Source organism: Notechis scutatus, chromosome Z (assembly GCF_049901735.1).
Source record: "Notechis scutatus isolate UNSWTSFEM ecotype Mainland chromosome Z, rNotScu1.2, whole genome shotgun sequence".
Lineage (NCBI taxonomy): Eukaryota > Metazoa > Chordata > Lepidosauria > Squamata > Elapidae > Notechis > Notechis scutatus.
This window is the reverse complement of record NC_142025.1, coordinates 98,391,798-98,415,259: the sequence shown is the minus strand read 5'-3', so window position 1 is coordinate 98,415,259 and position 23,462 is coordinate 98,391,798. Positions and strand designations below refer to the sequence as shown.

General features: G+C 37.9%; 1 protein-coding gene across 1 annotated transcript in view; it reads left to right on the top strand.

Annotated features, from left to right (window-relative positions):
* The window catches only part of SKAP1 (src kinase associated phosphoprotein 1), a 484,834-nt gene that overhangs the window by 425,348 nt on the left and 36,024 nt on the right, over positions 1-23,462 (top strand). The window contains exons 9-10 of the mRNA XM_087945337.1: positions 1,544-1,606; positions 10,933-11,042. Of these exons, the coding sequence (XP_087801463.1) occupies positions 1,544-1,606; positions 10,933-11,042 (173 nt within the window). The remainder of the gene's footprint in view (positions 1-1,543; positions 1,607-10,932; positions 11,043-23,462) is intronic.

Sequence of the window (23,462 nt, the reverse complement as noted above, 5' to 3'; positions counted from 1 at the left end):
AGTCCAGTTCACAGCTGCACTCTTAACCCCTGCATTGCATTATGAAGACATTTAAAAGATATTCTTTTAATTTGGTCATAATATGATTATATTGTTTGAACATATCTGCATTGGTAAACAGCAGGGTATGTCTCATTCTAACTTTAGGGTCATTAGAAAGGTTGCAAGATTCCTAAAATCAGTAAAATATGAATATGCAACTAATATTTTTACTGTGATTATATTGCACACAAATATACAGCTGCTTGTTTATGATAAACAAATATCACTATATGTACAGCTGTATAGTTGCCATTTAGATTGAGTGCATATTAATTCTTGTTTGGAGTGATTTCATATGAGCATTTTGCAACATTTTAAAACAGCTTTTCCAACGTTAAGTCCTACATACAGTATGTGTTGTTTGAGGGTACAATATCCAGGTTTATGTGCCAGGCAAAAAAACTTTGGATATTTGGGAGTTGTGACTCAAAACATTTGAAAAAAATCAGATTGGGCAAAACTGTTTTAAAACCAGGAAGAATGCAGTGAGATTCATTCTATGGACTACATGAATAATAGCACTAAGAAGTTTTTTTTAAAAAAAACAATTAGCTGGCGGCAAAAATTTGGGGAGGGAGAATAGGACGGACCTACTTAGTAATTCTGCGCTGAGATTGAGATTTAATCCTTTCTTCTCATAACCTTTTTCTAATCACCTTCTTTTATTCTAATCTAAGATGTCATATCCTAGAAGAATGGAAGATGGTGGTAGCAAAAGTACTTAGTAAAATATTTACAATAATCTTTCTTTCAAAAGCAACAAAAATACTGTACATCACACCATGCAAAACTATTTTGTGGGAAGTAGACTTCAATCCGACCAATATTTGTGTGCTGCTGGGAAAGCAAAAAAACATAAAGTATTACATGCTTTTTAAAAGAGTTTGTTATTTCTAGGCGAACCTGATATGCACCCTTTTTTTCTTAATGGGGTTATGAAAACAGGATCTATTCTGATATGATTCTAACTGAAGCATTTTTGAATTGTATATCTTAATACACATTTATTATTACAAGTATGTATTTTAAGTATTATTTTATAGTATTTTAGGCAGGTCCTGGCAGCCACTCTTCAAACTGACTCATGAGCATCCTCATCTTTTAGCTGCTGAGGACTATTTTATATTGGCCAGCAAGTCCCTTCATTTACTAAAGCGGCTTCAAATCAGTGTTTCTATGTCACCTTACTGCTTTTGTTTTGTAGAGAACAAAAATCACAAATGGCCATTAGTGAGAGAAAAGAAAGCTACTTTTGTCATGGGAAAGTTTCATTTCTATCAGAAACCAGGGCAGGATTCCTACAAAATACTTGCCATGTCTTATAGTCCTTCCCAGCTTCTTCTTTTGAGGGTGGGATTAATAACTGCCATCCTGATAAATGTATATGGATTATAAGTGAGAGAAAAATGTATACTTTTTTTCTGCAGTGTAGATGATGGGATGTTGTGGCACAATTAGTCTGCCAGTAGACGTTTTACATTTATGTTGCTTATCATTGTAGATGAGGATCTCAACATGTTTGCTCAGGATGACAGGGAAAATGCTGGAAACATCAAAAATAAAGGTAAGGTTCTACACACTATATTCTTTAGATATAAATAGGTCCTATACAATGCCACTTCCCCCAAAGCAATTGGTTGTCTGGCTTTACCATGATATTGCTGCTAAAATAAGTGTAGAAAGTCTGTCAGCCAGGAATTTTTAAATGGTATATCTATTGAACTATAAAGTGCACAATCAATTGACCTTATTGACGCTAGTGTCAATACATGGTTCAACCATGAATAATAATCCGTATTGATAGATGCTAGGTGTGTCTAAATCTAAGCCTTAGTAGAGTCATCTTCTAGAATACAATATAAATAAGTAAACTCTGATATATAATAAAACATAGGAGTGTCTCTTTCTGGAAGATTTTCAAAACATTATAATGCATTACTGTATGAATCATAATTTTTTTCTCACAGATTCTATGCAAAGCACAATGCATTGTTGCTTCTCTAGCTATGAAATTTTATCAACTAACAGAAAGCACCTACCTGGACTAATTTGATTCTGAAAAGCCAAACAGGCAAGAGTGATTAGTGGTCCTATGCGGTCCTTTGAATTCAAAGATTTTAAGGAATTTCAGAAAAGGTTTGCATTCATACTCTTGTGATCTCCAAAATATTTGAATCAAAACAACCCTACCAATTAATAATTGGATGAGAAACCCCAGGAAACTTCAGGGTTATAGGTTACTTAGGTTACCTGTAGATTGGAAAATTGTAAAAATCCTGGAAGAAGACAATGGCAAAACATTTCTATATTGTTACCAGCATAATTATATAGCTCTCTATCCATGAAGCTATCAGAAGTCAACAAAAAATTCAAGCAGCAAAAGTACTGCCATGGAATTAGCAAACAAGAAAGAGGTCATGAAATGAAGTGAGAGACAAGAAAGTAGACAGGGGCCCACTGGAAAAACCAGAGAGAAAAGAAATTAGAGAAAGGAGAATTGCATGCCAAAAGGAAGGAGGATCAGTGAAGGTCTGTTTACTGGGAACTTGACCTTCTCAATTACTGCTTCTAGACATCTTCAAAGGGAAGCTTGCCCTTCCAGAGTGCACAGGGAGGGAACCTTCCTTCCCAGGCTTGTTCCTTGAGACTTTAGGCTGAAAGCGGAAAGCCTGTTTCCTGGACTATCCCTGTCCACCTGCTGTCTGTCCTCAGTCCCTCTTCCCTACCAGATCACCTGATTCTTTCTCTGCCAGAACCTACACATCCAGTTCAGGAAAAAAACACTTAGGTGGAGCTGCTTTGAGTTTCCTGCAGCTCTGGGTGCTGCATTTGCTCATAGTTCAGGAAACCGCCTCATATGATAAATTGTGGTTAACAGAATAACAGAGTTGGAAGGGGACTTGGATGTCTTCTAGTCCAGCCTCCCTGCCCAAGCAGGAGGTCCTATACCATTCTGGACAAATGGTTGTTCAACCTCCTTTTAAAAACCTCCAGTGATGCAGCACTCACAATTTCTAAAGGCAAGCCATTCCACTGGTTAATTGTTCTTGCTGTCAGGAAATGTCTTCTTAATTCTAGGTTGGTCTTCTCCTTGATTAGTTTACATCCATTGCTTCTTGTTTTGCCTTCTGGTGCATTGGTAAATAAGTGGACACCCTGTTCTTTGTGGCAACTCCTCAAACATTAGAATACTGCTTTCATATCACCCCAGTTTTTCATTTCACCAGACCCAATTCCTGCAACCATTTTCCATATGTTTCAGCCTCCCACACCCTAATCATATTCATTGCTCTTCTCCACACTCTTTTCAGAATCCCAGCATCTTTTTTTATTGTGTGGCAACCAAAACTAGATGCAATATTCCAAGTGCGGCCATACAAAGGCATTGTAAAGCAGTACTAACATTTCACATGATTTTGATTCTATCCTTCTGTAATGCAGCCTAGGATTGCATTGGCTTGTTTTGGTACCTGCAGCACACTGCTGGCTCATATTTAAATGATTGTCCACTAGGACTCCAAGATCCCTCTCATAGTTACTGCTATTGAGCCATGTTCCACCTATTCGACACCTGTACATTTGGTTTCTCTTGTCTAGGTGTAAAATCTTACTTTTCTGACCACTGAATTTCATTTTGTTAGATAAGGCAAGTGTTCACATCTGTCTAAAACTTTTTGGATCTTGAGCCTATCTTCTGGGGTGTTAACTATACCTGCCAGCTTGGTGTTGTTTACAAATCTGATGAATTTCCCCTTCTATTCCTCATCTAAATCATTTAGGAAAATATTGAAGAGTTCTGGGCCTAAGACAGAACCATGGGGTATCCCACTGGTTACTTTCCTCAGTGTAGATGTAATTCCATTAAGGACCATATTGAGTGCAGTTTGTCAGCCATCTATCTATCCTACATTTTTCTAACTTACTAAGAAGTTAGAATCTACATTGTCAAGTGCTTTACTGAAATCCAAGTATACTATGTCCAGAACATTTCACTAATCCACTAACTTAGCCACTTTATCAAAGAATGAAATAATAATTTGTTTGACATAATCTGTTTTTGACAAATTCATGTTAGCTTCTGGTTATAACTTTGTTTGTTTCTAGGTGTTCGCAAATCTATTGCTTGATTATCTTTTCCAGGATCTTCCTAGGTATTATTGTCAGGCTGATTGGTCTGTAATTTCCTGGATTCCCGCCCCCCTCCATCATCAAGTTCATCAAGGCCAATAAAATAGGTGTCCCAACCATAATCTCTCAGTGGGAGAGAATGTTAGCTCTATACCAAGCTATTGAGAGCAACATTTCTATCTGTCAATTTAAAAGGCCACATGGATTGGATCTGTTTATATATTGTGCTGATACCTCACAACACCCTAAGTTCTTAGGAAGAACTGTATGCATAAGACTAACATGAGAACTGGTGGCTGTGGGAGGAGAAGGACCAGAAGGAGAAGGAGGAGATCATTGCACAGACTGACAACAAACAAGGCATGGCAAAGTAGCAACAATGGTTTATTGCAATATCATGATATCAAAAATGGTATCAAGAAATACCATTTTCCTGCAAGCAAGAACTGGTGAGACTATAAAATAGATAAAATGATAGGAAATGAATTGCTATAGTGCTCTGGGAAATAAACAGATTAAGATGTTATGAGACTTTAAAATCCAAACCAGCAGGCACCTTGTACATAACATGCCTAATAGTCTTGAAAAGAAATCTATTAATTGATATTACTATAGTGGGTGAGGCTAAGATTAAGCAATATGAAAAAAACGGGATCTCTAGATCAAAACTAAAAACAATTGCCCAACCTCTAACTGTCTATATCCTTAGATATTATCATAATAATTCTTAGGTTCATTGTGAAATATCCACATTTACCTATCTCAGATCCTTGGAAAGGACTCGATAGATAGACAAAAATGTCAAATCCAGTCTGAAAATCTGGCTGACTGTGACAGACCATAATATATTAAATATATATGCCATCTGACTCCTGGCAATTCTGGGCAGTTCAAAATTTGCTAAAAACATTTTTTAAACAGTAACAACATAAGGCATAAAACAAAGAAACAAAGAAAACAAATCCAGATAGGAACAAGGCAAAGGAAGAAAAGAGGCATTGGTCCTTCCAATATTCTATAAAGCATTATTTTTTCTTAAAATAAACACTACAGTGGTGGGTTAGCTTTTTCCTTCTTCCTAACATTGCTTTAAAAATGACTATAATGGTTTCTAATATGCTTTTATTGTTTTTACTATATACTCATAAATCACAGTAAGTGAAGGGAAGGGCACTATATAAGTAAATTATTATAATCATTTTGTTTTTCTTATTTCTCTCAGACATTCTGATAACTGTGTATAAGATGCCTGAATTAGGAACTGGTATATACACACCTCTATGCCACAATATATGCTCCCAACCATTCTAAATCATTCATCTCAATTTATATAAAGATAAAATTAATGCTCTCTGTTCTTTTATTCATAATTATATTGGGAATGATTGGCATGAGAATATTATCCTTGGGAATGACTCAATTAAGAATGAACCTTCAGAGTGGAGTCAAAATATCTTGGACAGTTTAGCAGTTGTGGCAAGTGTATGATATAGAATAGAAGTGAACTCGTTTTGGAGATATGCTATTTTCTTATTCAGGCTGCACATTTAATTCTGTGTTGTATAATCATCTAGGAAACAAAATTCAACAATGTCTGGATTAATTGTTACTAGTAATAAACTTACTTCTTCCTGTAGGTCAAGTAATATTGCATCTTTACTTGGTTTTCAGTACAGGTAGTCTTCATTTGGTGACCATCATTGGAATTGGCCATTAAGCAAAATGGTTGCTAAATGAAATTATGACTATGCTTATGATCTTACTTCAGCTTTCCTTTGCCCTGCAGATCTACAAAGATCATAAATGAGAGGATTGGTCATAAAGTTACTTTTTCATCATGGTTATTGAATGAGGCAGTCATTAAATGAGACTACCTGAATGAACTCTTTTATCTCACACAAAAGAAGCAGACCTATTTTCTTTCCAACTGTTACTAAGATTTGAGTTCTGTCTGTAGAGTACCATCTCCACAAATCTTTCTTGCATATAATGATAATGTATGCAGTTTTATTCATCTAAACATTTTCTTATCATGATGTTCCTTTCTTCCAATTCAAAATGGGTAATGTCTGCCTTCCCCTTTCTGTCTTCCTCTATGTTGTGGCTCCACTGGACAGTTACAGTGGTGCTTAAAAATTTGTGAACCCTTTGAATTTTGAATATGATCAAAAACATGATCTGTTCTTCACACAAATCCTAAAACTGAACAGAACCCAATTAAGCAGATGAATAAAAAATATTGTACTTGTCCATTTATTTATTGAGGAGATGATCCAATGCTACCTATTTGGGTGTGGTAAAAGTATATAAACCTCTAGGGCAGGGGTGGGCAAACTTTTTGGCTCGGGGGCCGCATTGACTTTTAAAATTTGACAGACGGGCCGGGTCAGCACAAGATTTTTTGGGAATCGCCCACCCCTTCCCCCCTCTTCTCCTCCTTCCCCTCCCCTCGGAGGCTCCCTCCCTCGAGGCCCTCTGAGTCAGGAGTTGCTACCGCCGGCGCGGCTCCGCGCAGCTCAATCCTGCATTGCCTCGGGAAGGGAAAGGCAAAAAGGAAGAGCCGCGGCGGTGCTTTGCAACGGAGCAGCGGCACCGGGAGGCTCAGGCTCAGCGGCTCCCGGTTTTGCCTTTTCCTTCCCAAGGCAACGCGGGACTGGAGCCGCACGGAGCTGCGCTGGCGGTAGCAACTCCTGACAGCCCCAACTGGACACCTGAGCGGAGCCCGGGCGAAACTGCCTCTTGCTGCTGCCGGAGCACCACCGGGTCGCCTCCTCCAAGCAGCCTGCCCGCTCTGCCGCGCGCTCCGGGCCAGGCGCAAGCGCCACGAAGTTAAAAGGAAGCAAAGTTGCTGGGAAGTTGCTCGGGTGCTGGGAGCAGGCTTTTAAAGTGTCACCCGAGCAAAGTTTAAGAACACCCGCCCACCCGCCGGGCAGAACCCTTCCTGCTCCTCGGCGGAAGACGCTCCAGCCTGCAAACTTTGCCTTTGCAAAGTTTAAGCCTGGAAGCCCCGAAACCCAAGCAACTTCCCAGCAACTTTCGGCTTCCTTTTTAACTCGCAGGCGCTCGTGCCTGGCAGAGGGGAAGCCCAGAGCCTCCTCCAAGCAGCCTGCCCGCCCGCCACTGGCTTCCCTTCCGCCGCTGCGCGGCTCGGGGCCAGCGCGGCGCCCAGCGAGTTAAAAAGGAAGCGAAGTTGCTGGGAAGTTGCTCGGTTTTTCGGGCTTTGCAAAGGCAAAGTTTGCAGGCTGGAGCGTCTTCCTGCCGAGGAGCGGGAAGGGTTCCGCCCAGTGGGCGGGCGGGCTGCTTAAACTTTGCTCGGGCGGCACTTTAAAAGCCTGCTCCCAGCACCCGAGCAACTTCCCAGCAACTTTCGGCTTCCTTTTAACTGCGGGCGCTCGCGCCTGGCCCCAGCCGCCACGGCAGCCCGCTCCAAGCAGCCTGCCCGCCCGCTGGGCGGAACCTTCCGCTCCTCGGCAGGAAGACGCTCCAGCCTGCAAACTTTGCCTTTGCAAAGCCCTGGAAAACCGAGCAACTTCCCAGCAACTTTCGGCTTCCTTTTAACTCATGGGCGCTTGCATCTGGTGGAGGGAAGCCCGGAGACTCCTCCAAGCAGCCTACCCGCCCGCCCGCCGGGCTTCCCTTCCGCCGCTACTCGGGGCCAGGCACGAGCGCCCGTGAGTTAAAAGCGAAGCCGAAAGTTGCTGGGAAGTTGCTCGGGTGCTGGGAGCAGGCTTTTAAAGTGCCGTCCGAGCAAAGTTTAAGCAGCCCGCCCCACCCGCCGGGCGGAACCCTTCCTGCTCCTCGGCGGGAAGACACTCCAGCCTGCAAACTTTGCCTTTGCAAAGCCCTGGAAAACGGAGCAACTTCCCAGCAACTTTCGGCTTTGTTTTAACTCGCGGGCGCTCGCGCCTGGCGGAGGGGAAGTCCGGAGCCTCCTCCAAGCAGCCTGCTCGCCCGCCCACCAGGCTTCCCTTCCGCCACGCGGCTCGGGCCAGGCGCGAGCCCGCGCGAGTTAAAACGAAGCCCGAAAGTTGCTGGGAAGTTGCTCGGGTGCTGGGAGCAGGCTTTTAAGTGCCGCCCGAGCAGGACCGCCGAGCCGGGAAACGGGCACTAAGGCAGGGCAAAGCTCCACCAGCAGCGGCCTAGCTTTAGCTGGCTCCAAGCAGCCCGCCCGCCCGCCGGGTGGAACCCTTCCCGCTCCTCGGCGGGAAGACGCTCCAGCCTGCAAGCTTTGCCTTTGCAAAGTTTAAGCCTGGAAGCCCTGGAAAAAACGGGGGATCGGCGGGGACTCACCTTCAGAGAGTCGCACTCAAGGTGATTTCGAACTCCCAGCCGAGGCCTTTGCAAATTTCTTTTCTTTCCTACCCTAGATCGCTCCGCACTGTTTTGCAGCTTTGGGGGCCACGCGGCACAGGGCAATTACGCCCACGACCAGCTATTTTTTTTCAGGGGCGGGCCGGATTGGACAGACCAATGGCAGCGATTTTTTTTCAGGGGCGGGCCGCATTGGACAGACCAACGGGCCGGATGTGGCCCGCGGGCCGTAGTTTGCCCACCCCTGCTCTAGGGTCATCAGTTCATTTGAAGAGAAATTAAACTTAAATGTTTCAATCAAGGGAGCTCCTGTCTTATTTAAAGAACAATTTTGGATGCACTATCAGGTCTGATCTTCACAACATAAACATGTAGAAGTGACTCAAACTAAATAAATTTCTGAGGACAAAAAAAAGCCCCAGTTACTTATAGTCATATGACTCTTTCCAAAGTATTTGGACTCTACTAATTCACTGTCAGGCAGATCTGTATATAAATGGAGTATGTTCAACACCATTTTCACCTTCCCCAGAAATGGTTGATCAACTAAAAACACACTAAGAGCAAGCCATGTAATACTTGGAAGGTTTCAAAGAATCCCAGGGTAATGTTTGAGAAACTAAGGCCTCCCTTGCATTGGTGAATCTCAGTGTTCATGACTCTACCATCAAAAGAATCCTGAATTACAATGATTTGTGTGGCACAGATGCAAAGAAAAAGCCATAACTCTCCAAAAAAAAAAAAAAAGAATATTACTGCCCATTTACAGTTTGCAAAAGAGCCAGAAGGCTGTTGGAAGAATATCCTGTGGATATATAAGACCAAAATAGAACTTTTTCACTTGAATGATAAACATTGTATGGCAAAAGGCAAATCTTGCATTTCAGCATAGGAACCTTCTCCTGTCTGTGATACATGGTGGTGGCAGTATCATGGCTTGTACTCAGGGGTGGGATTCAAAAATTTTAACAACCGGTTCTGTGGGCATGGCTTAGGTGGTGGGCATGGCTTGGTGGTCATGTGACTGGGTGGACATGGCTTGGTGGTCATGTTATTGGCTGGGCGTGGCCAACTCAATATCACTCACATCGAGGCACACATCCTCGCCTAGCCTCTCATGACTGTGGGATGCTGCAACAGTCATAAGTGTGAAAAATGGTGATAAGTCACTTTTTTCAGTGCCATTTTAACTTTGAATGCTCACTCCACACAAGCAAAGTACCAGCAAAGGAGGGGAAAAAAAACTCCAGAGAAGTTCCTGAGACAGGAAGTCTGGTCGTGCCAAGAATGTAATAAGGGTTAACGGAGAGGCAGTTTCTGTAAGCAACACCAGAATGTTTCCTTCCTTACAGGATAAGGCCAGAAATTTCTTCTAACAACCGGTTCTCCAAACTGCTTAGAATGTTAACAACCGGTTCTAGCAAATAGGTGAGAACTGGTAGAATCCCACTCCTGTTTGTACTGCTTTACTGCTTCTGGACCAGGACAGTTTGCCAACATTATGGATTTTGAAGTTATGGATTTTGAATTGTGCCAGCAAATTCTACAGGAAAATGTCAAGAAAATATTTGTCCTGGAGATGAAGCTCAGGAGAAAATGGATCATGCAGCAAGACAATGAGCCAAATCACACAGATCATACAACCAAAGAATGGGTAAAGCAGAAGAAAATTAATTTTTGGAATGGCCAAGTCAAAGTCCTGACCTTGATCCTATAGAAATGCTGTGAAAGGCTAAAGGAGGCAGTTCGTACGAGGAAGCCCACCAGGAGCTTTTCTGAACAGAGTAATAGGCCAACATTCCTCTGAGTGAAAGTGCAGGACTGATCAACTGTTATTAAAAGCAATCATGTTATGAATTATCTTTTTACAGGAATATTGAAATTCAAAAGGGTTCATGAACTTTTATCTGTTGTATCTAAGCCCTAAATTTTGAGCAGAAGGAAATTTAGATGGAGTCTTGCATAGATAGATAATCATATAACTATTACTAGCATGCCAAATAAAATGATCCTGAAAACTGTCAATTCATGATAGCATATATTTCATATTTAATAAGGGCAATTCATTATTCTGAGAATTGTTTAAGTTTTTAAAATAGTTTCAACTGGAATGTATTTATGATTGTTTGCAGTGTCCTGGGTTCATCTGATGGTCTTTTGCCATCTTCTGACAAGCAAAGTCAATAGGGAAACCAGATTCATTTAATAACTATGTTACTAACTTAACAGTGATTCTTTTAACAACTGTGGCAAGAAAGATCATAAAATGAGTCACATAACTATCTTGCTTAACAATGGAAATTTGGGGCTCAGTTGTGTAGCCGAGGACTACAATGTGTGCGTGTGCGTATGCATTTTAAACAAATGCCTTAAACTATACTGCAGTATTTCTGTCAATTCCTTGAATGGAATTTAGAGACTAAGAACTTTGCAATGAAATTTCTCTCTTAGGATTCATAAGACGTTATGCAAATTATTATCAAAGTCTGTGGAACTGCACAGGGGGCCACCCAGATGAACTTTCCTTTCAAAGGGGTGATTTGATATACATTATTAGTAAGGTAAGTGTTATTAAATATGTATTTATATGTCTTATTTATAAGTTGTTGAAATCAGCTAGGAGGCAAATAATTATTGAACTCAGCTAGGAGTCTAATATCAGCTAGGAAGCAAATAACACAATTACTACACCTAGTTAAAATCATAATATAATGTCCAAACAAATAACTAAAAGAAATACATTAGGACAAACTAGGAACTGAATACCTGCTAGAATACCTGGTTTTAATTGCTTTTCTAAATACTAGCAGAGATGGGTCCATTCTCACTTCCAGATCCAAAAAGTTAGAGCCACCATTGAGGAGGCCTTTGATGAGACCCATCTCTCTCAGCCTTCAAAGAGTGAGAGGCTGTCACCAGATTCTCTAAGTGTTCATACCGATCAGGTAGATTCTACCTTAGCAAGATGTTGAATGATATAATATAAAGCAGTACTATGAAGATACTAAAAAAGATGATAAGTGCTTTGAATTAAGCCTGAAAGCCAATCAGGAGCCATTTCAGTGAATACATTAAATACAGTGAATACATTTAATTCTACGTTAATTGATTTGTCCCTTCAGGAGTCTTGCCACCGCATTTGGAACCATCTCTAAATATAGTCCCATATAGAATGCATTATAATGTCTGGCTGTGATAATCAGGGCATGAGTCATCTTGATTAAAGTAGGGGTGTTAATCATGCAGTAGCTAGAGCTGAGCAAACCCCCTCTCCCCACCACCACAATTTCCACCTGCTAATTCAGTTGAAGGACTCCCAGATCATATACCAACTCCTTAGCTGGGAACACTACCATGTAAAAAGTAATTATTGGGAAGAAATGCTTTAATGTTTATTAGCAGCAAGTAGTGTACTTTTAGTTTAGTTTTAGTTGTCTTGTTTTGTCCCAGTAATATCCTAACCTCCAGTTACCAATGCATGACTTCCACAGCATCTCTACCTCAGTCTAGCAATATATAATTGGGCATTATCAGCATACTAATGATCTTTCACCCTGAATCAGCAAATAATTTCTTCCAGTGGTGCATGATTAAAAACAGGAGAGAGTATCAAACTCTGGAGAACTCCACAATAGAACTTGCAAAAGCTCAATCTTTCAGTCACGTTTCAACTTCTTTGAAGTCCTATATTACTACGTGTCAAATATTTGGGTCACCAGGACCCTCCCCCAGGGCATGGAGGTTGGAATCTCCAAGGACCTGCAGCAGTTTTTCCATATATCTTTGTGCCAAAACCCCCAGGACCAAAAAGAAACGATAAACAAAGGGCATATTCAAACTGTATGACAGCAGGTTGTGATTTCAGGCAGTCAAACTGTGTTGCAATTTTAATTCTAAAGTTCCTGAGATAATTCCAATAATTTTTGGATGGCATAAATATTGCATCAACTGCCCATGACATTCTTCTAATCTTTGCTAATAAACTTGCTGCATAAACAATACTGTGCAGTTACCATTTTAAACTCTAAACAGATGTGGATTCCAGTGGAGGGGAAGGTGTGCAGTTACAAAATGACAGAGTTTAGAATGGCAGGAAAGAAAGAATTAATTGGTTTTACTATTGCCTTGTTTTAAAATCTTTAAATAAACATTAGTGCATTTAGGATGTTGAGAAAAGGGAGGTATGAAAGAGAATACATGTAGTTTGTGGAGGAATATATTCATCAATGGCTAGGTTGGCCAATGTAAGAAGGATGTCAAAAAGGAAAACTATGTTCTATGATGCAATCTTCTTATTTGACTGCAGCTAGTAATTTTTTCCCATGAGGGTGCTGTAAAATATGTAAAAATGAGTAATATCTGCAATATACACGAGTCCTGTTATGGCGCTCAATAATTATTATGGAAAATTTCTGAAACTGGAATACCTTGAAAACTACAGTTCTATGTAATAAAAACACCTGTATCTTTCTGTTCTCCCTCTCTAGTCCAGAAAATTGCTCCTGGAAATTCTTATTTCCTGTCATGTAAATATGTATAGTAATAGTTTATCTCCATGAGCATGTGAGCATGTGTTTAATCTCTCAAGAATCACATAGTTAATTGAGCTGCTTGGTCAGATGTGAGATAGGAGCTAGAAACTACAGAAATGGAGGATGAAGAATTGGTTGGGAATATGAAGTACTTTCTTTACCACAGATATGCAAATGAAGAATGTGTCTTAAGTAAAGATCTAGCTCCCAGAAGCTGGATATCAGATGACAAAAACCTGACTTCCTATGTAATTACTCATATCAGAGCAATCAAAGAAAAGAAGTAGGAACTTCAGAGTTGAATCTACACAAGAAAGACCTACTTCTGTACTGAGGAGGAGTAAGCTCCAGACTTAAGTCTTTTGGGGTCCTAATGATTTAAGATTGGTCTTGAAAGTTAGTTCATGAAGATACAAACATGCTGCTACCACAATCTAAGTTGTCTTCCTCAAGCCCTTTTTAACATTGTAATATAGACCAGTACTTGCCAGCACCTTAAAGATGTCGCATTTATAAGAACAATTATCTGAAACAAATTTCAGCTCAGCCATGTAGTTACACAGCACTATCAAGGCAATTGGATTATACATTTCCTATGCTAGAATTGAAATGAAAACTTAATATATGCCTATTTTTTCTTATTCTTATGGTTCCTGGGATTTTTATTGTATAATATGTTGACTTTGTATTTTGCTGAGAATGGGGAAGAACAAAGTGATAGGCTAAATAATGGAGTGGCCCAACTTTCATAATCACTCAAAAGCCTATTCTACGTTCCCTTCTTTGTACTATGTAGTTTATGAAGTGTATTTCATAACATTTAGTTATGAAGTAAAAATAAAGAAATAAAAAAATGAGATTTGCTTTTTGTCCCATGTAGCTGCAAAATTTTGGTCATAGGACATTTCTCTATAGACTTTCTCAATCCTGGAGGAATCCTTGAAGTAATGTTGCATAAAATAGCAAAAAATATAAACATTCCATAATACAATTTTACTTTAATCTACACAATCCATAACAGCAAAGTGACAGACCAATAACTGAGTTACAGTGCATGAAGCTACCCACTATTTTGAGTGCTAACACAGTGGCATCAAAAGTTAAAAATGCAAGAGTATTGTTGTACTTTGTTCTTTACATGCTTTCCCTTACATTGTAGCTAGGTTTCCAGGAGACATTAATGCATTATACTTCAATGAAATTTTACAGCAGATACCACCTCCCCCCCAAAAATCAATATATCACAGAAACCAAAATCTCTACAGGAAGTTGCTCCCATGCAATTGGAATTTCATCCAGAAGCCACAATTGGTCTTTTTTTAATCTTTTTTTTTTTTTAGTGCAGTAAAAACATATATTTTGGAAACACATTTTTTTAATCAAAGTAACTTAATTTTAAAATAGGAGGATCATTTAAGTTTTATTGAAAATCTTGTAACAGAGGACAGAATTCTTTCTCTCTAATCTTTTGTGAGGAACAAGGACATCTTAAATTCATTAATATCAATATGAATGCTTCTTATTCCATGCAACTACTTATTGGAAATATTTTAACAATTTTCCAGTTCTTACAATTCCAGGGGATGAAACTTCAAATAATGAAATGATGGCTTTTTAATAATCCAGGATCATCTTGTATTCAAAATGTACTTTTAAGAATATGCCATCACAAAATGCATTCTTAAACCCTTCAACTTGTCTATTAAATTTAATGCTCTGAGGAAGACATTTTTATCATGTAGATCAATGTTTTTCAATTTTGGTAACCTTAAGATGGTGGACTTTGACCCACTGACTGAGAAATTATGGGGGTTGAAGTTCACTCATTTTAAACTTGCCAAAGTTGACAAGTAGACACTGCAGGTTTTCATGTAATATCATAGACTAGTAAATGCTACCTTCCTGCCTTTCTCTCTTAGCACCCAAGAGCATGGCCTTGTTTTCATTTCTTTGAATGGAGCTCTATCACTTCTTCCTTGGGAATAACCAAGTGCTCCTGAGTGCTTTCCTTTCAAAAATAATTTTGTGAGGCAATAATGCTCACCTATGATTATTGAAGAAGCAAAGGTAAAATAAAGCTTGGCAGGGTTGCTAAGGGTGGCAAGCAAGTGGGTTGGGAGAAGAAGAGAAAAGGGTGTTTGAAATGCCAGTTCACTCTGCTGCATTTTAATTTCCTTCTCAATCTTGTCCCAATTAATTTTGCAAAATTAATCTTGCCGAAGCAAGTGTGGCACAGGCGCCGAGGCTTGCTTTTTCTTTTCTTTTCTTTAAAAAAAATGCAGAACGGTTGCTGTGCCTTGAACATGAAATAGTAGCTAATATAAAAATCCATCTGGTGTTATTTGAAATGCATGTGTCTGCTGCTAAGGTCCTGTCTGACATTTCATGCATCAGCCATGGGAAATGTGATTTTTGGGATGGGAAAGAAGGGGGGGAGGCTTAGTTGGTTATGATTCAATAGCAAATAGGAAAGACGTGTTCATTATGTTATGGGACAAGTGGGGGCTGACTAAATTAACCTCATATATTTACTGTAACTTTAAACTTTATGGAATGGAGATTCTTTCTTTTCAGCAGTAAGGAAATCCCAATCAAATAATAATAATAATAAACTGTTCTACTATTGGAATTTGAAATGGCATTTTACATTGCATCCCACAATACCAAATTCAATAAACAAGATAGAGAGATAAAAATTTAAATTCTACTTTTGTGTGCATACAATAATGTGATCTCTTCCCTAATAATATGAGTTGTTTTTCATATCAGTGATCCTTGCTTGGCCACCAAATGGCTAATTTGACAAGGGAGTCTTTATATTAACCGTTATACCCCATATCAGCCTTTTCCAATCTAGTGTCCCTAAATATGTAGAATATATATTTTAAGTATCCTAGCAATTGTATATATTCAAAGTATCTGAAAGGCTCCTGATTAGTGTGAAAACTTAATAAAAATGTGCAGTAAATAGTTTAACAGGCCTTTTTAAACACAAAAATAACCCTATTGAGAGAAAGCATTGGGAAAGGGTAGAATTTTAATTCCCCTCCCCTTACTCAATTTCTCTGCCATTGATGCAGGATTTTAGGTTGAAAAGGGTCTTTGCATTTTTGTTCCCTGCATGTAATGTGCAGTTTAGTCAACATCATAACCTTATCGTGCAGTTCAGTTAACTGAAAATGATGTTACATAGGAATTGATATGTGAATCATTGGCATGAGAATTTGTATGGACATCATATTTTACATTTTAAAAACATCCTTTTAAATATTATGCATCTGTACCTAAAAAGGAGATTGGTCCAAATGTAGCCATTTTTAGAATAAAAAAATATAGCCATTAAGTGAGCTAGGATCCATTCTAACTAAATCTGAATCCAATCCAATATTGAATATTTGGGAAAAGGTAGGAAAAATATTTCTCAGGTCTTCTGATCCTTAATGTTTGCATTTTCACTAAATAGTGGAATTCTTAAAGATAAATCAAAGTATAAGATATAAAAGTTACATTTGGCAAAAATTATGGGAATAATAAAATTTATTTATTTATTTAGTATATGGCATATGTTAGCCAGGGATCACCGAGGTGGCTGTCTGTGTCTGTGAAAGGATTTTGTAGGCATTCAGGGGAGGCTCCTTTCTTGTCCCTGCGCAGTTTATTTGCTCATGGGAATCGAACCGTCGAGCTGCCGACCTCAGCGGTGCACAAGCCCAACATCTTACCACGTGAGCTACTGCAGCCCCCTAATAATAAAATAATAAGTGCATTATTACTTAGTTGTAAAAAATATTTAAATAAAAAATAATATAAATATTCAAATCCTGAACTATATTGACTTTTCCACCCATATCTGGATATCATTTGTCCACATTAATGTGACATAAACAGTGTATTTTCTTATAATGATTACTTTAATTTTTCAATACTGACACAGAAAATGCAAAATTAGAATTTAGCTGCCAGGGTTTTGGTAATTTTCTGAGTGTTAAGAGGTTTTATTTTATTTTATATTATAATTTTCTTTAAAAGCTTCACAATCATTTAAAAGAACCATTATTCCTTTTGAAAGTTAAAGTCACTGCATTGTGATCCAAAATTGTATTTGGTAACATCTACGTTTTTAATAGCCAACATCTTAGAAATCCAAATCATATCCATTCTTGAAAAAGATATGTGTTTCAGAAAAACCACACAATTTGTATATCTCCATATATCAACAGATTACAAATTCCATTAAACTTAAAAAATTATAATTTACCTTTTTTAAATGTTCTCATAATGTACCTTGTATATTTTTTAAAAAATTCTCAAAAGTAGGGAAGCAACCTCGTTGCAATCTCCCAGAAAACACCAATTTTCATGCAGAAAAGCCAATAATTTGTCTATGTTTATAAAATACTATTTAATTTTGATTGGGTACATAAATTCCTAATATCAAAGTCTTGGTCCCCTGTAGATCAATGTCAACTCCAACTTATCTACTATGATCATCAGTCAATATGAGTTTTGGATATAGATGAGGATTTATATACAAGTAACTCCTTTTTCATTCCTGTTGAAATAGATTCTTCAGGCAGATTTTTGTGCTTTATATCTTTTTTCCCTAATAAGTGTTTTTGTAAGTAAATCACATATTGTTTTAACTTTTTCAAATAACGATTTTTTCTCTTTTAGAACCATTTGCTGCATTTGTATTCTACATTAAGCAATTATCCATAATTAGGCAATACTTTAAAACGTCATCCCTATTGTACCCAATGTTTTGTTGTATTTGTTGTAGAATTTGTTTAGTTGCATCTGTCATTGTCACTTCCATTGTATTTCCTCCAATTCTTTAAATTTTCCCAAAAATATATCTTGTTTTCTGCATAGAGTTCAGTTTAAGAGGAAAAAAACACTCTTTCTCATCCAATTGAAATTTTCTAGTTTATCAAGAAAAAAAACTCTCTTTTCACTTATAGTATTCTAGTTGGAATTTACTAAAGAACAATTGTTTTATCAATCCATAGTCTAGTATTAAAATGCTGCTACAAACTTGATATCTAATACTTTTCCTAACAAACTGCACAAGAACATATCATGGAACATTTCTTAATTTTGCAAAATATGTATTAATCATATAAACTTTATAAGTCCCTGTCACAGTTTAATCTTCCTCCCAACCCAGGAAATTAGACAGGTTTAACAAGCTTTTGTTTTATATCTTCTCCATGTTTTAAGGAATTGCTCTAAATCTTAAACTAAATTATTTTTCTCTCAGTTCCAAAAATGCCAAATTGTCCAAATCTTTCTCCGGCTCTTTATTTATAACTTCTTTCTTACTTTCCAAAATTTCCACTATGTTAGTAATTTGTCTTTGATCTTCAACCAATTGTCCTACAGACTCTTCAATCTTATTGACTTCTTCTTTCCTATCTCTTTTTAAAAATCCTACTTCTGTTTCCTTTTTTAAAGTATCAAAACTATTGGCAACCATTAAAGTCATTTCTTTTGCCAAATTGCCCAAACATTTTCTGCAACAAATCTGGTGAAATAGCATTCCCTTTAAGTTATTTTAAGTGAACCCCTCCTTCCTTCTCCTAAATTTGCAGCTTTTCTTGTGATTGTCATAATGAGAAGGTGAAAATACAAAATTAAATTTTAAATGGATACTCTATCTTTAAACTTTATCCGTATTAGCTCTCTGTAGTTATAGTGACACAGTGTCTTAGATACTATTTATTTGGGAAAAATAGCTTAAGATCAATAGAAGAAACATTCCCTATATAGTAGGGTACATTTGAATCTCTGATTCATCTAGGCTCTTGGCCACTGGAAAATATCATTCAGAAATCAACAGAAAACTAGGACATGTTAGCCACTGAATAATTTAAAATTTGGACTTCAAGGGCAGGAAGGAGCAAACTCTACTATGCATGGAGTTTGGAATAGATTTTTGCTTTTTAAGATTCCCAATCACTGGCATTTCAGGCAGGTTGTATGACTTAAAATGGATTTTGCTTCAGTTTGGGTCATAGTCTTTAGGTCATAGATGCAAAACTGTCTTTGACTCAACATTTCCAAATAGGAATATAATTACTGTAGGTATCCTTTGTAAAGCCCAGCCTTGATCAATTAACTCTTAGCATTTTTATCTAATGTGGTTCTTAAGATCTCTTGTTTTAGGAAAGGCATATCCTGTAAATGTTTGACAATATCATGTGCTTCAGTTTTGGTTTGATATTTTTTCCCTTTAAATAATGTTATTCATTCCTCTTTATTGCTGAGGCTCCAGCATTAAAACCTGGACAATTTCACTGTGCACAGCCAAGCTGGAGGTGTTGAGCCATCAGCATATCTCTTGTGCCATTGATAATGCTGTTCTGGAGCTCCTCACTAGCACCATTAACAGAACAGTCAGTGGTTATGCTCAACAACTTGAGTCAGCTTGCATTCTCAGGTGCTTTTAAATGACACTAGAGGCTTGTAGCAAAGCTTGCCAGTGTTGGCAGCTGGGCTTGGCCCTCGTGTTACCAGATGGCCCCATTTTTTTTTCTTTAAAGAACCATCTCTTTCATTTTTTCCCTACACTGCTTACAACTGCATTGCATTAAAAGTTGGTTAGTACAACTATGACCTGCTCTGCATTCCTTCAGGTAGTTTTACAACAGAACGACAGTTTGATATATTGCTATAAGTGTTCATTTCTATATATTTTGGGGAGTTCAACAACACTTTGCAAATCACTCATTCAGATATCAATGTCTGGCATCTATTAGAAGGATTATGAGCTAGAAAGGAACCAGAGTATTACTGGCACAGAGTGATGAGTCTTATGAATTAGACAAGCAATGATTTCCCTACAGGTATCCAGCATACCATGTCTAAGGAATGTATCAATATCACATGCAATTGAATTCAGCCCAGCCCTCAGAATTGTGAAAACTTGAGAGCTCAAATCCTGGGAATTACAAATATATCCCTGTAGTTTTCTTAGCAGCATTTTGTTACTATTGCTTTCTTTTGTTTGCCACCCTTTAACTCCCAGACACCCTTCCCTGTTTAACTCACAGCTCTGGTATTTCCTGATGGTCTCCCATCCAGATACTAAATCATACTTTATTTAGATTTTTATGATCAGTTGAAATTAGGTAAGTATTATAACTTCCTGGGGATGTTTTAAGAAAATATTGAATAAAAATCAGAGCAAAGCAATTATGGGAGAATATATTCTCCCATAATTCCCCAGGTCGTATAGCCATCATTGAGACGATGTAAGTTCATCTTCAATGCCATTATTTTATGATGTTTGGATGACTCTAAAAAAACAGCCTATATCACTACTGGTAGTTGGGCTGATGGGAATACATTTCTAACTATGTTTTGTTTTAAACTATGTACCTGAAAATATAATATTTGAATGAATCTGGATGCCAGAAATAGTTGCAATTCTATGTCAGGTTGTATATCTTTGCTTGGTATCATATGTAGAATAGTTTTTAATCACATGTTTTGTGCATTTTCAGAGTGGAGTGGCTGGGACCTTCTTAGTCAAGAAAATGTTCTTCACAAATTAGAATGGCTTATGATCCTCAAAGCTAAATTTCGAATATCTTTGTAGAATGTTGCATGGCTTGCTTGAATGGTCTAGAATGTGTTCTGGAGAGCTACTTAATGTATCAAAGGAGATTATTTTATTCTACCAGAATTTTGAGAAGTACTGGTAATAGGCTCATTTTGTTAATCTTTAGTATGGCCAGAGACTGTAATCTTTAGTAATCTTTAGTATGGCCAGAGACTGTAATCTTTAGTAATCTTTAGTATGGCCAGAGACTGATAAATGGGTCATTATCTTTTGTGGCAAGCAGATGGTTTGGCCATCTCTTTTTCCATTGTATAATTCTGTATATCACATATTGGAAGGCTCCTAATTGTCTTTCCAGGCCACCCTTATTTTTAAAAATCTTCAGCCAGCCATAAAACCCCACCAAAAATTGAGGAAGTAGTATTATACTCAGTGAAATTGAGTGTTTGTATTTGGAGACAATTTTCCATGGCAATAACTAAAATGTAAAAGGAAAATAGCAAATAAAAATTGAATGAAGATACTCAGATCATTCCTATCATCTCTAGTAACAACCAAGCTGGCTGGGGATGAGGGGAACTGTAATTCAACACTAGAGGGCACCAGTTTAAGGAACTCAGACAATGCCACTGCTCTGCAGTCATCCTTTTCCCCCACCCCATAAATCAAGACTGAAGATTTTCATATTTGAATAATTATTTTAAAATCAATCAATGTGTCTGTCTATATGTCTGTCTCTGTCTCTCTGTTTGTGTGTGTGTGTGTGTGTCTCCCTCCCTCCCTCCTCCCCTCTCTTTTTCTGTTGGAAGTGATAAGACAAACAAAATATTCCAGTATTATTAATTCTGAACTGTTGCTTTAAAGTACAATCCTATTTCCATAGATCCTGAAGTGAAAGGAGGAGGCGGGTGACATCTAGTGGTCTTTTTGTGGGAATTTAGAAGTCAGATGCAAAGCATTCGATGTGGGGGCGGCAGGGAGAGCAGGAGTGAAAGAACAGTCAGATGGTGCTATGAACCTTCATTTCAACTAAGACTATTTTGGTAAGTTGCTGTTAAAAAGCCCACATATATTTCCTCTTCCTTCTACCTATACCCCCATCATGTCATTCTTAATAAGCTGCATTGTAATGAAAAGATGGCTAGAATGGTGGTGGGGGGGTTCCCATTAATAACCCCCATGGGGACAGGAGACTATAGAATCAGAAATGCTTGGGAATAGATTCTGAGGTCAGCTAGAAGGCAACGGTCATTCACCGGTCAAATTCAGGCTTAAGGCTATTTCCCCACCCATGTTCCCCCTTCAGAGAGATTCCCCTATCACAGCCCCCTTCATCTTCACCCTCAGACAAGAACCAACCACCCAGAAATAACGCCCCCAGACGATTCATTTCACCCATGTAGTTTTTTACACATAGTTTTCTATAAGGACATAAAGGTTATGTAGTCCCAAATTGGGCAAAGATGAAATAATATAATCCCACGTCAGTAATAACCCATTGCTGTCCTATAGGTGTGGCACTCTAAAATTAATATCTGTCTATAACATTGAAATCCTCTTCTTTTCCTTTAATTCTGGTTTTGTTTTATGCCATGAACATAAGTTGACTATTCTTCTGAAAATATAAACATTCTTATTATTATTGTTGCCTCCAAAATCGTCAAACTATCCCACTGTATTTAAGAAGAGGAGTGCTGTTTACTTCATACATGTTAACTGATCCAAAAGAAACACCCTTCACTAGTTTTGCATTTTTACAAATGTGGCCCTGGTTCCCCCCATTTAACATGAAAGGAAGAACGTTGAAAAAATGGGGAATCCGTGTTTTTATCCATGTTTTTTTCCCTGATTACAACTATATCATGTAGTTCAAAAATATGAAATAATCTTCAGAATATTCATTTTCAAAGGCCCACATGTAGCTTCTGTCTCTTTCATATGATTTCAAAATCTATACTTTCAGCTATCTTGGATATGCTGTACATTTCACTGGCATTCAAATAATAAGCAACAAAGCTATACAACACACATACAAATACTCTTTTATCCTGTATATTAATTAATATGGAGAAACTACCACCACCTGCTTTTATAACCAAATCATTAATTTGGATTATCCCCATTTCACTAATAAGCAAGCACAGAAAGTCTCAGGGAAAATCCATCCTTTATTATTTTGCTTTGACAGAGGGCTTAAAGCTTGTTAAAACTAATCTCCCATCTATGATCTTCAAGTATGAACTCTAGGTCAGGGATGGCCCTATCATGAGGCAGTGAAGTAACAGATTTTAGTTACCATTAAGGATGGGTGGGTGAGATATTTATAGGTCTGACATATTGAGGAAATTTCTGCCTCCCAATGAGTAAGTTATGTGTTTAAGAAATGGTTTGTCATTTTTTCCTAAACCCCATCTCCTTTGAGTTGGAATAGAATACCAGAATCCAGAAAATCATTGGTGCGACTTTCTGTGAAGTTTTCTTCTTGTCTCCAGAGAAGATAGAATTATAATTTATAATTGATCTCCTCTGGCTAAAACTATGCCAAATTGTGCCCACTCTGTTAGCCTTTTCTAATAACACATAGGAATCTTAATATCCAGATATTGTAAGATTGCTTATTTCTAGACACAATCTTTCATTTAAATATCTCTTCTAGAATATAACAGTGCCTTATATAATAAGAGACTTTTCTTTCAGTCAATTCATTTCTAAATTATCTTGTTCATTGTGGTAGGTAATATTTAGTTTTCTATCTCAAATACAATTTTCTTGTGCTAATGCAATATTTAGATATAATATATGTATAGTTGTATGTGTGCAATTCCACCACCCTGTTTATTTTATGCAGAAATTTATCATGGACCCTGTAAAAGTCTTTATTCTTT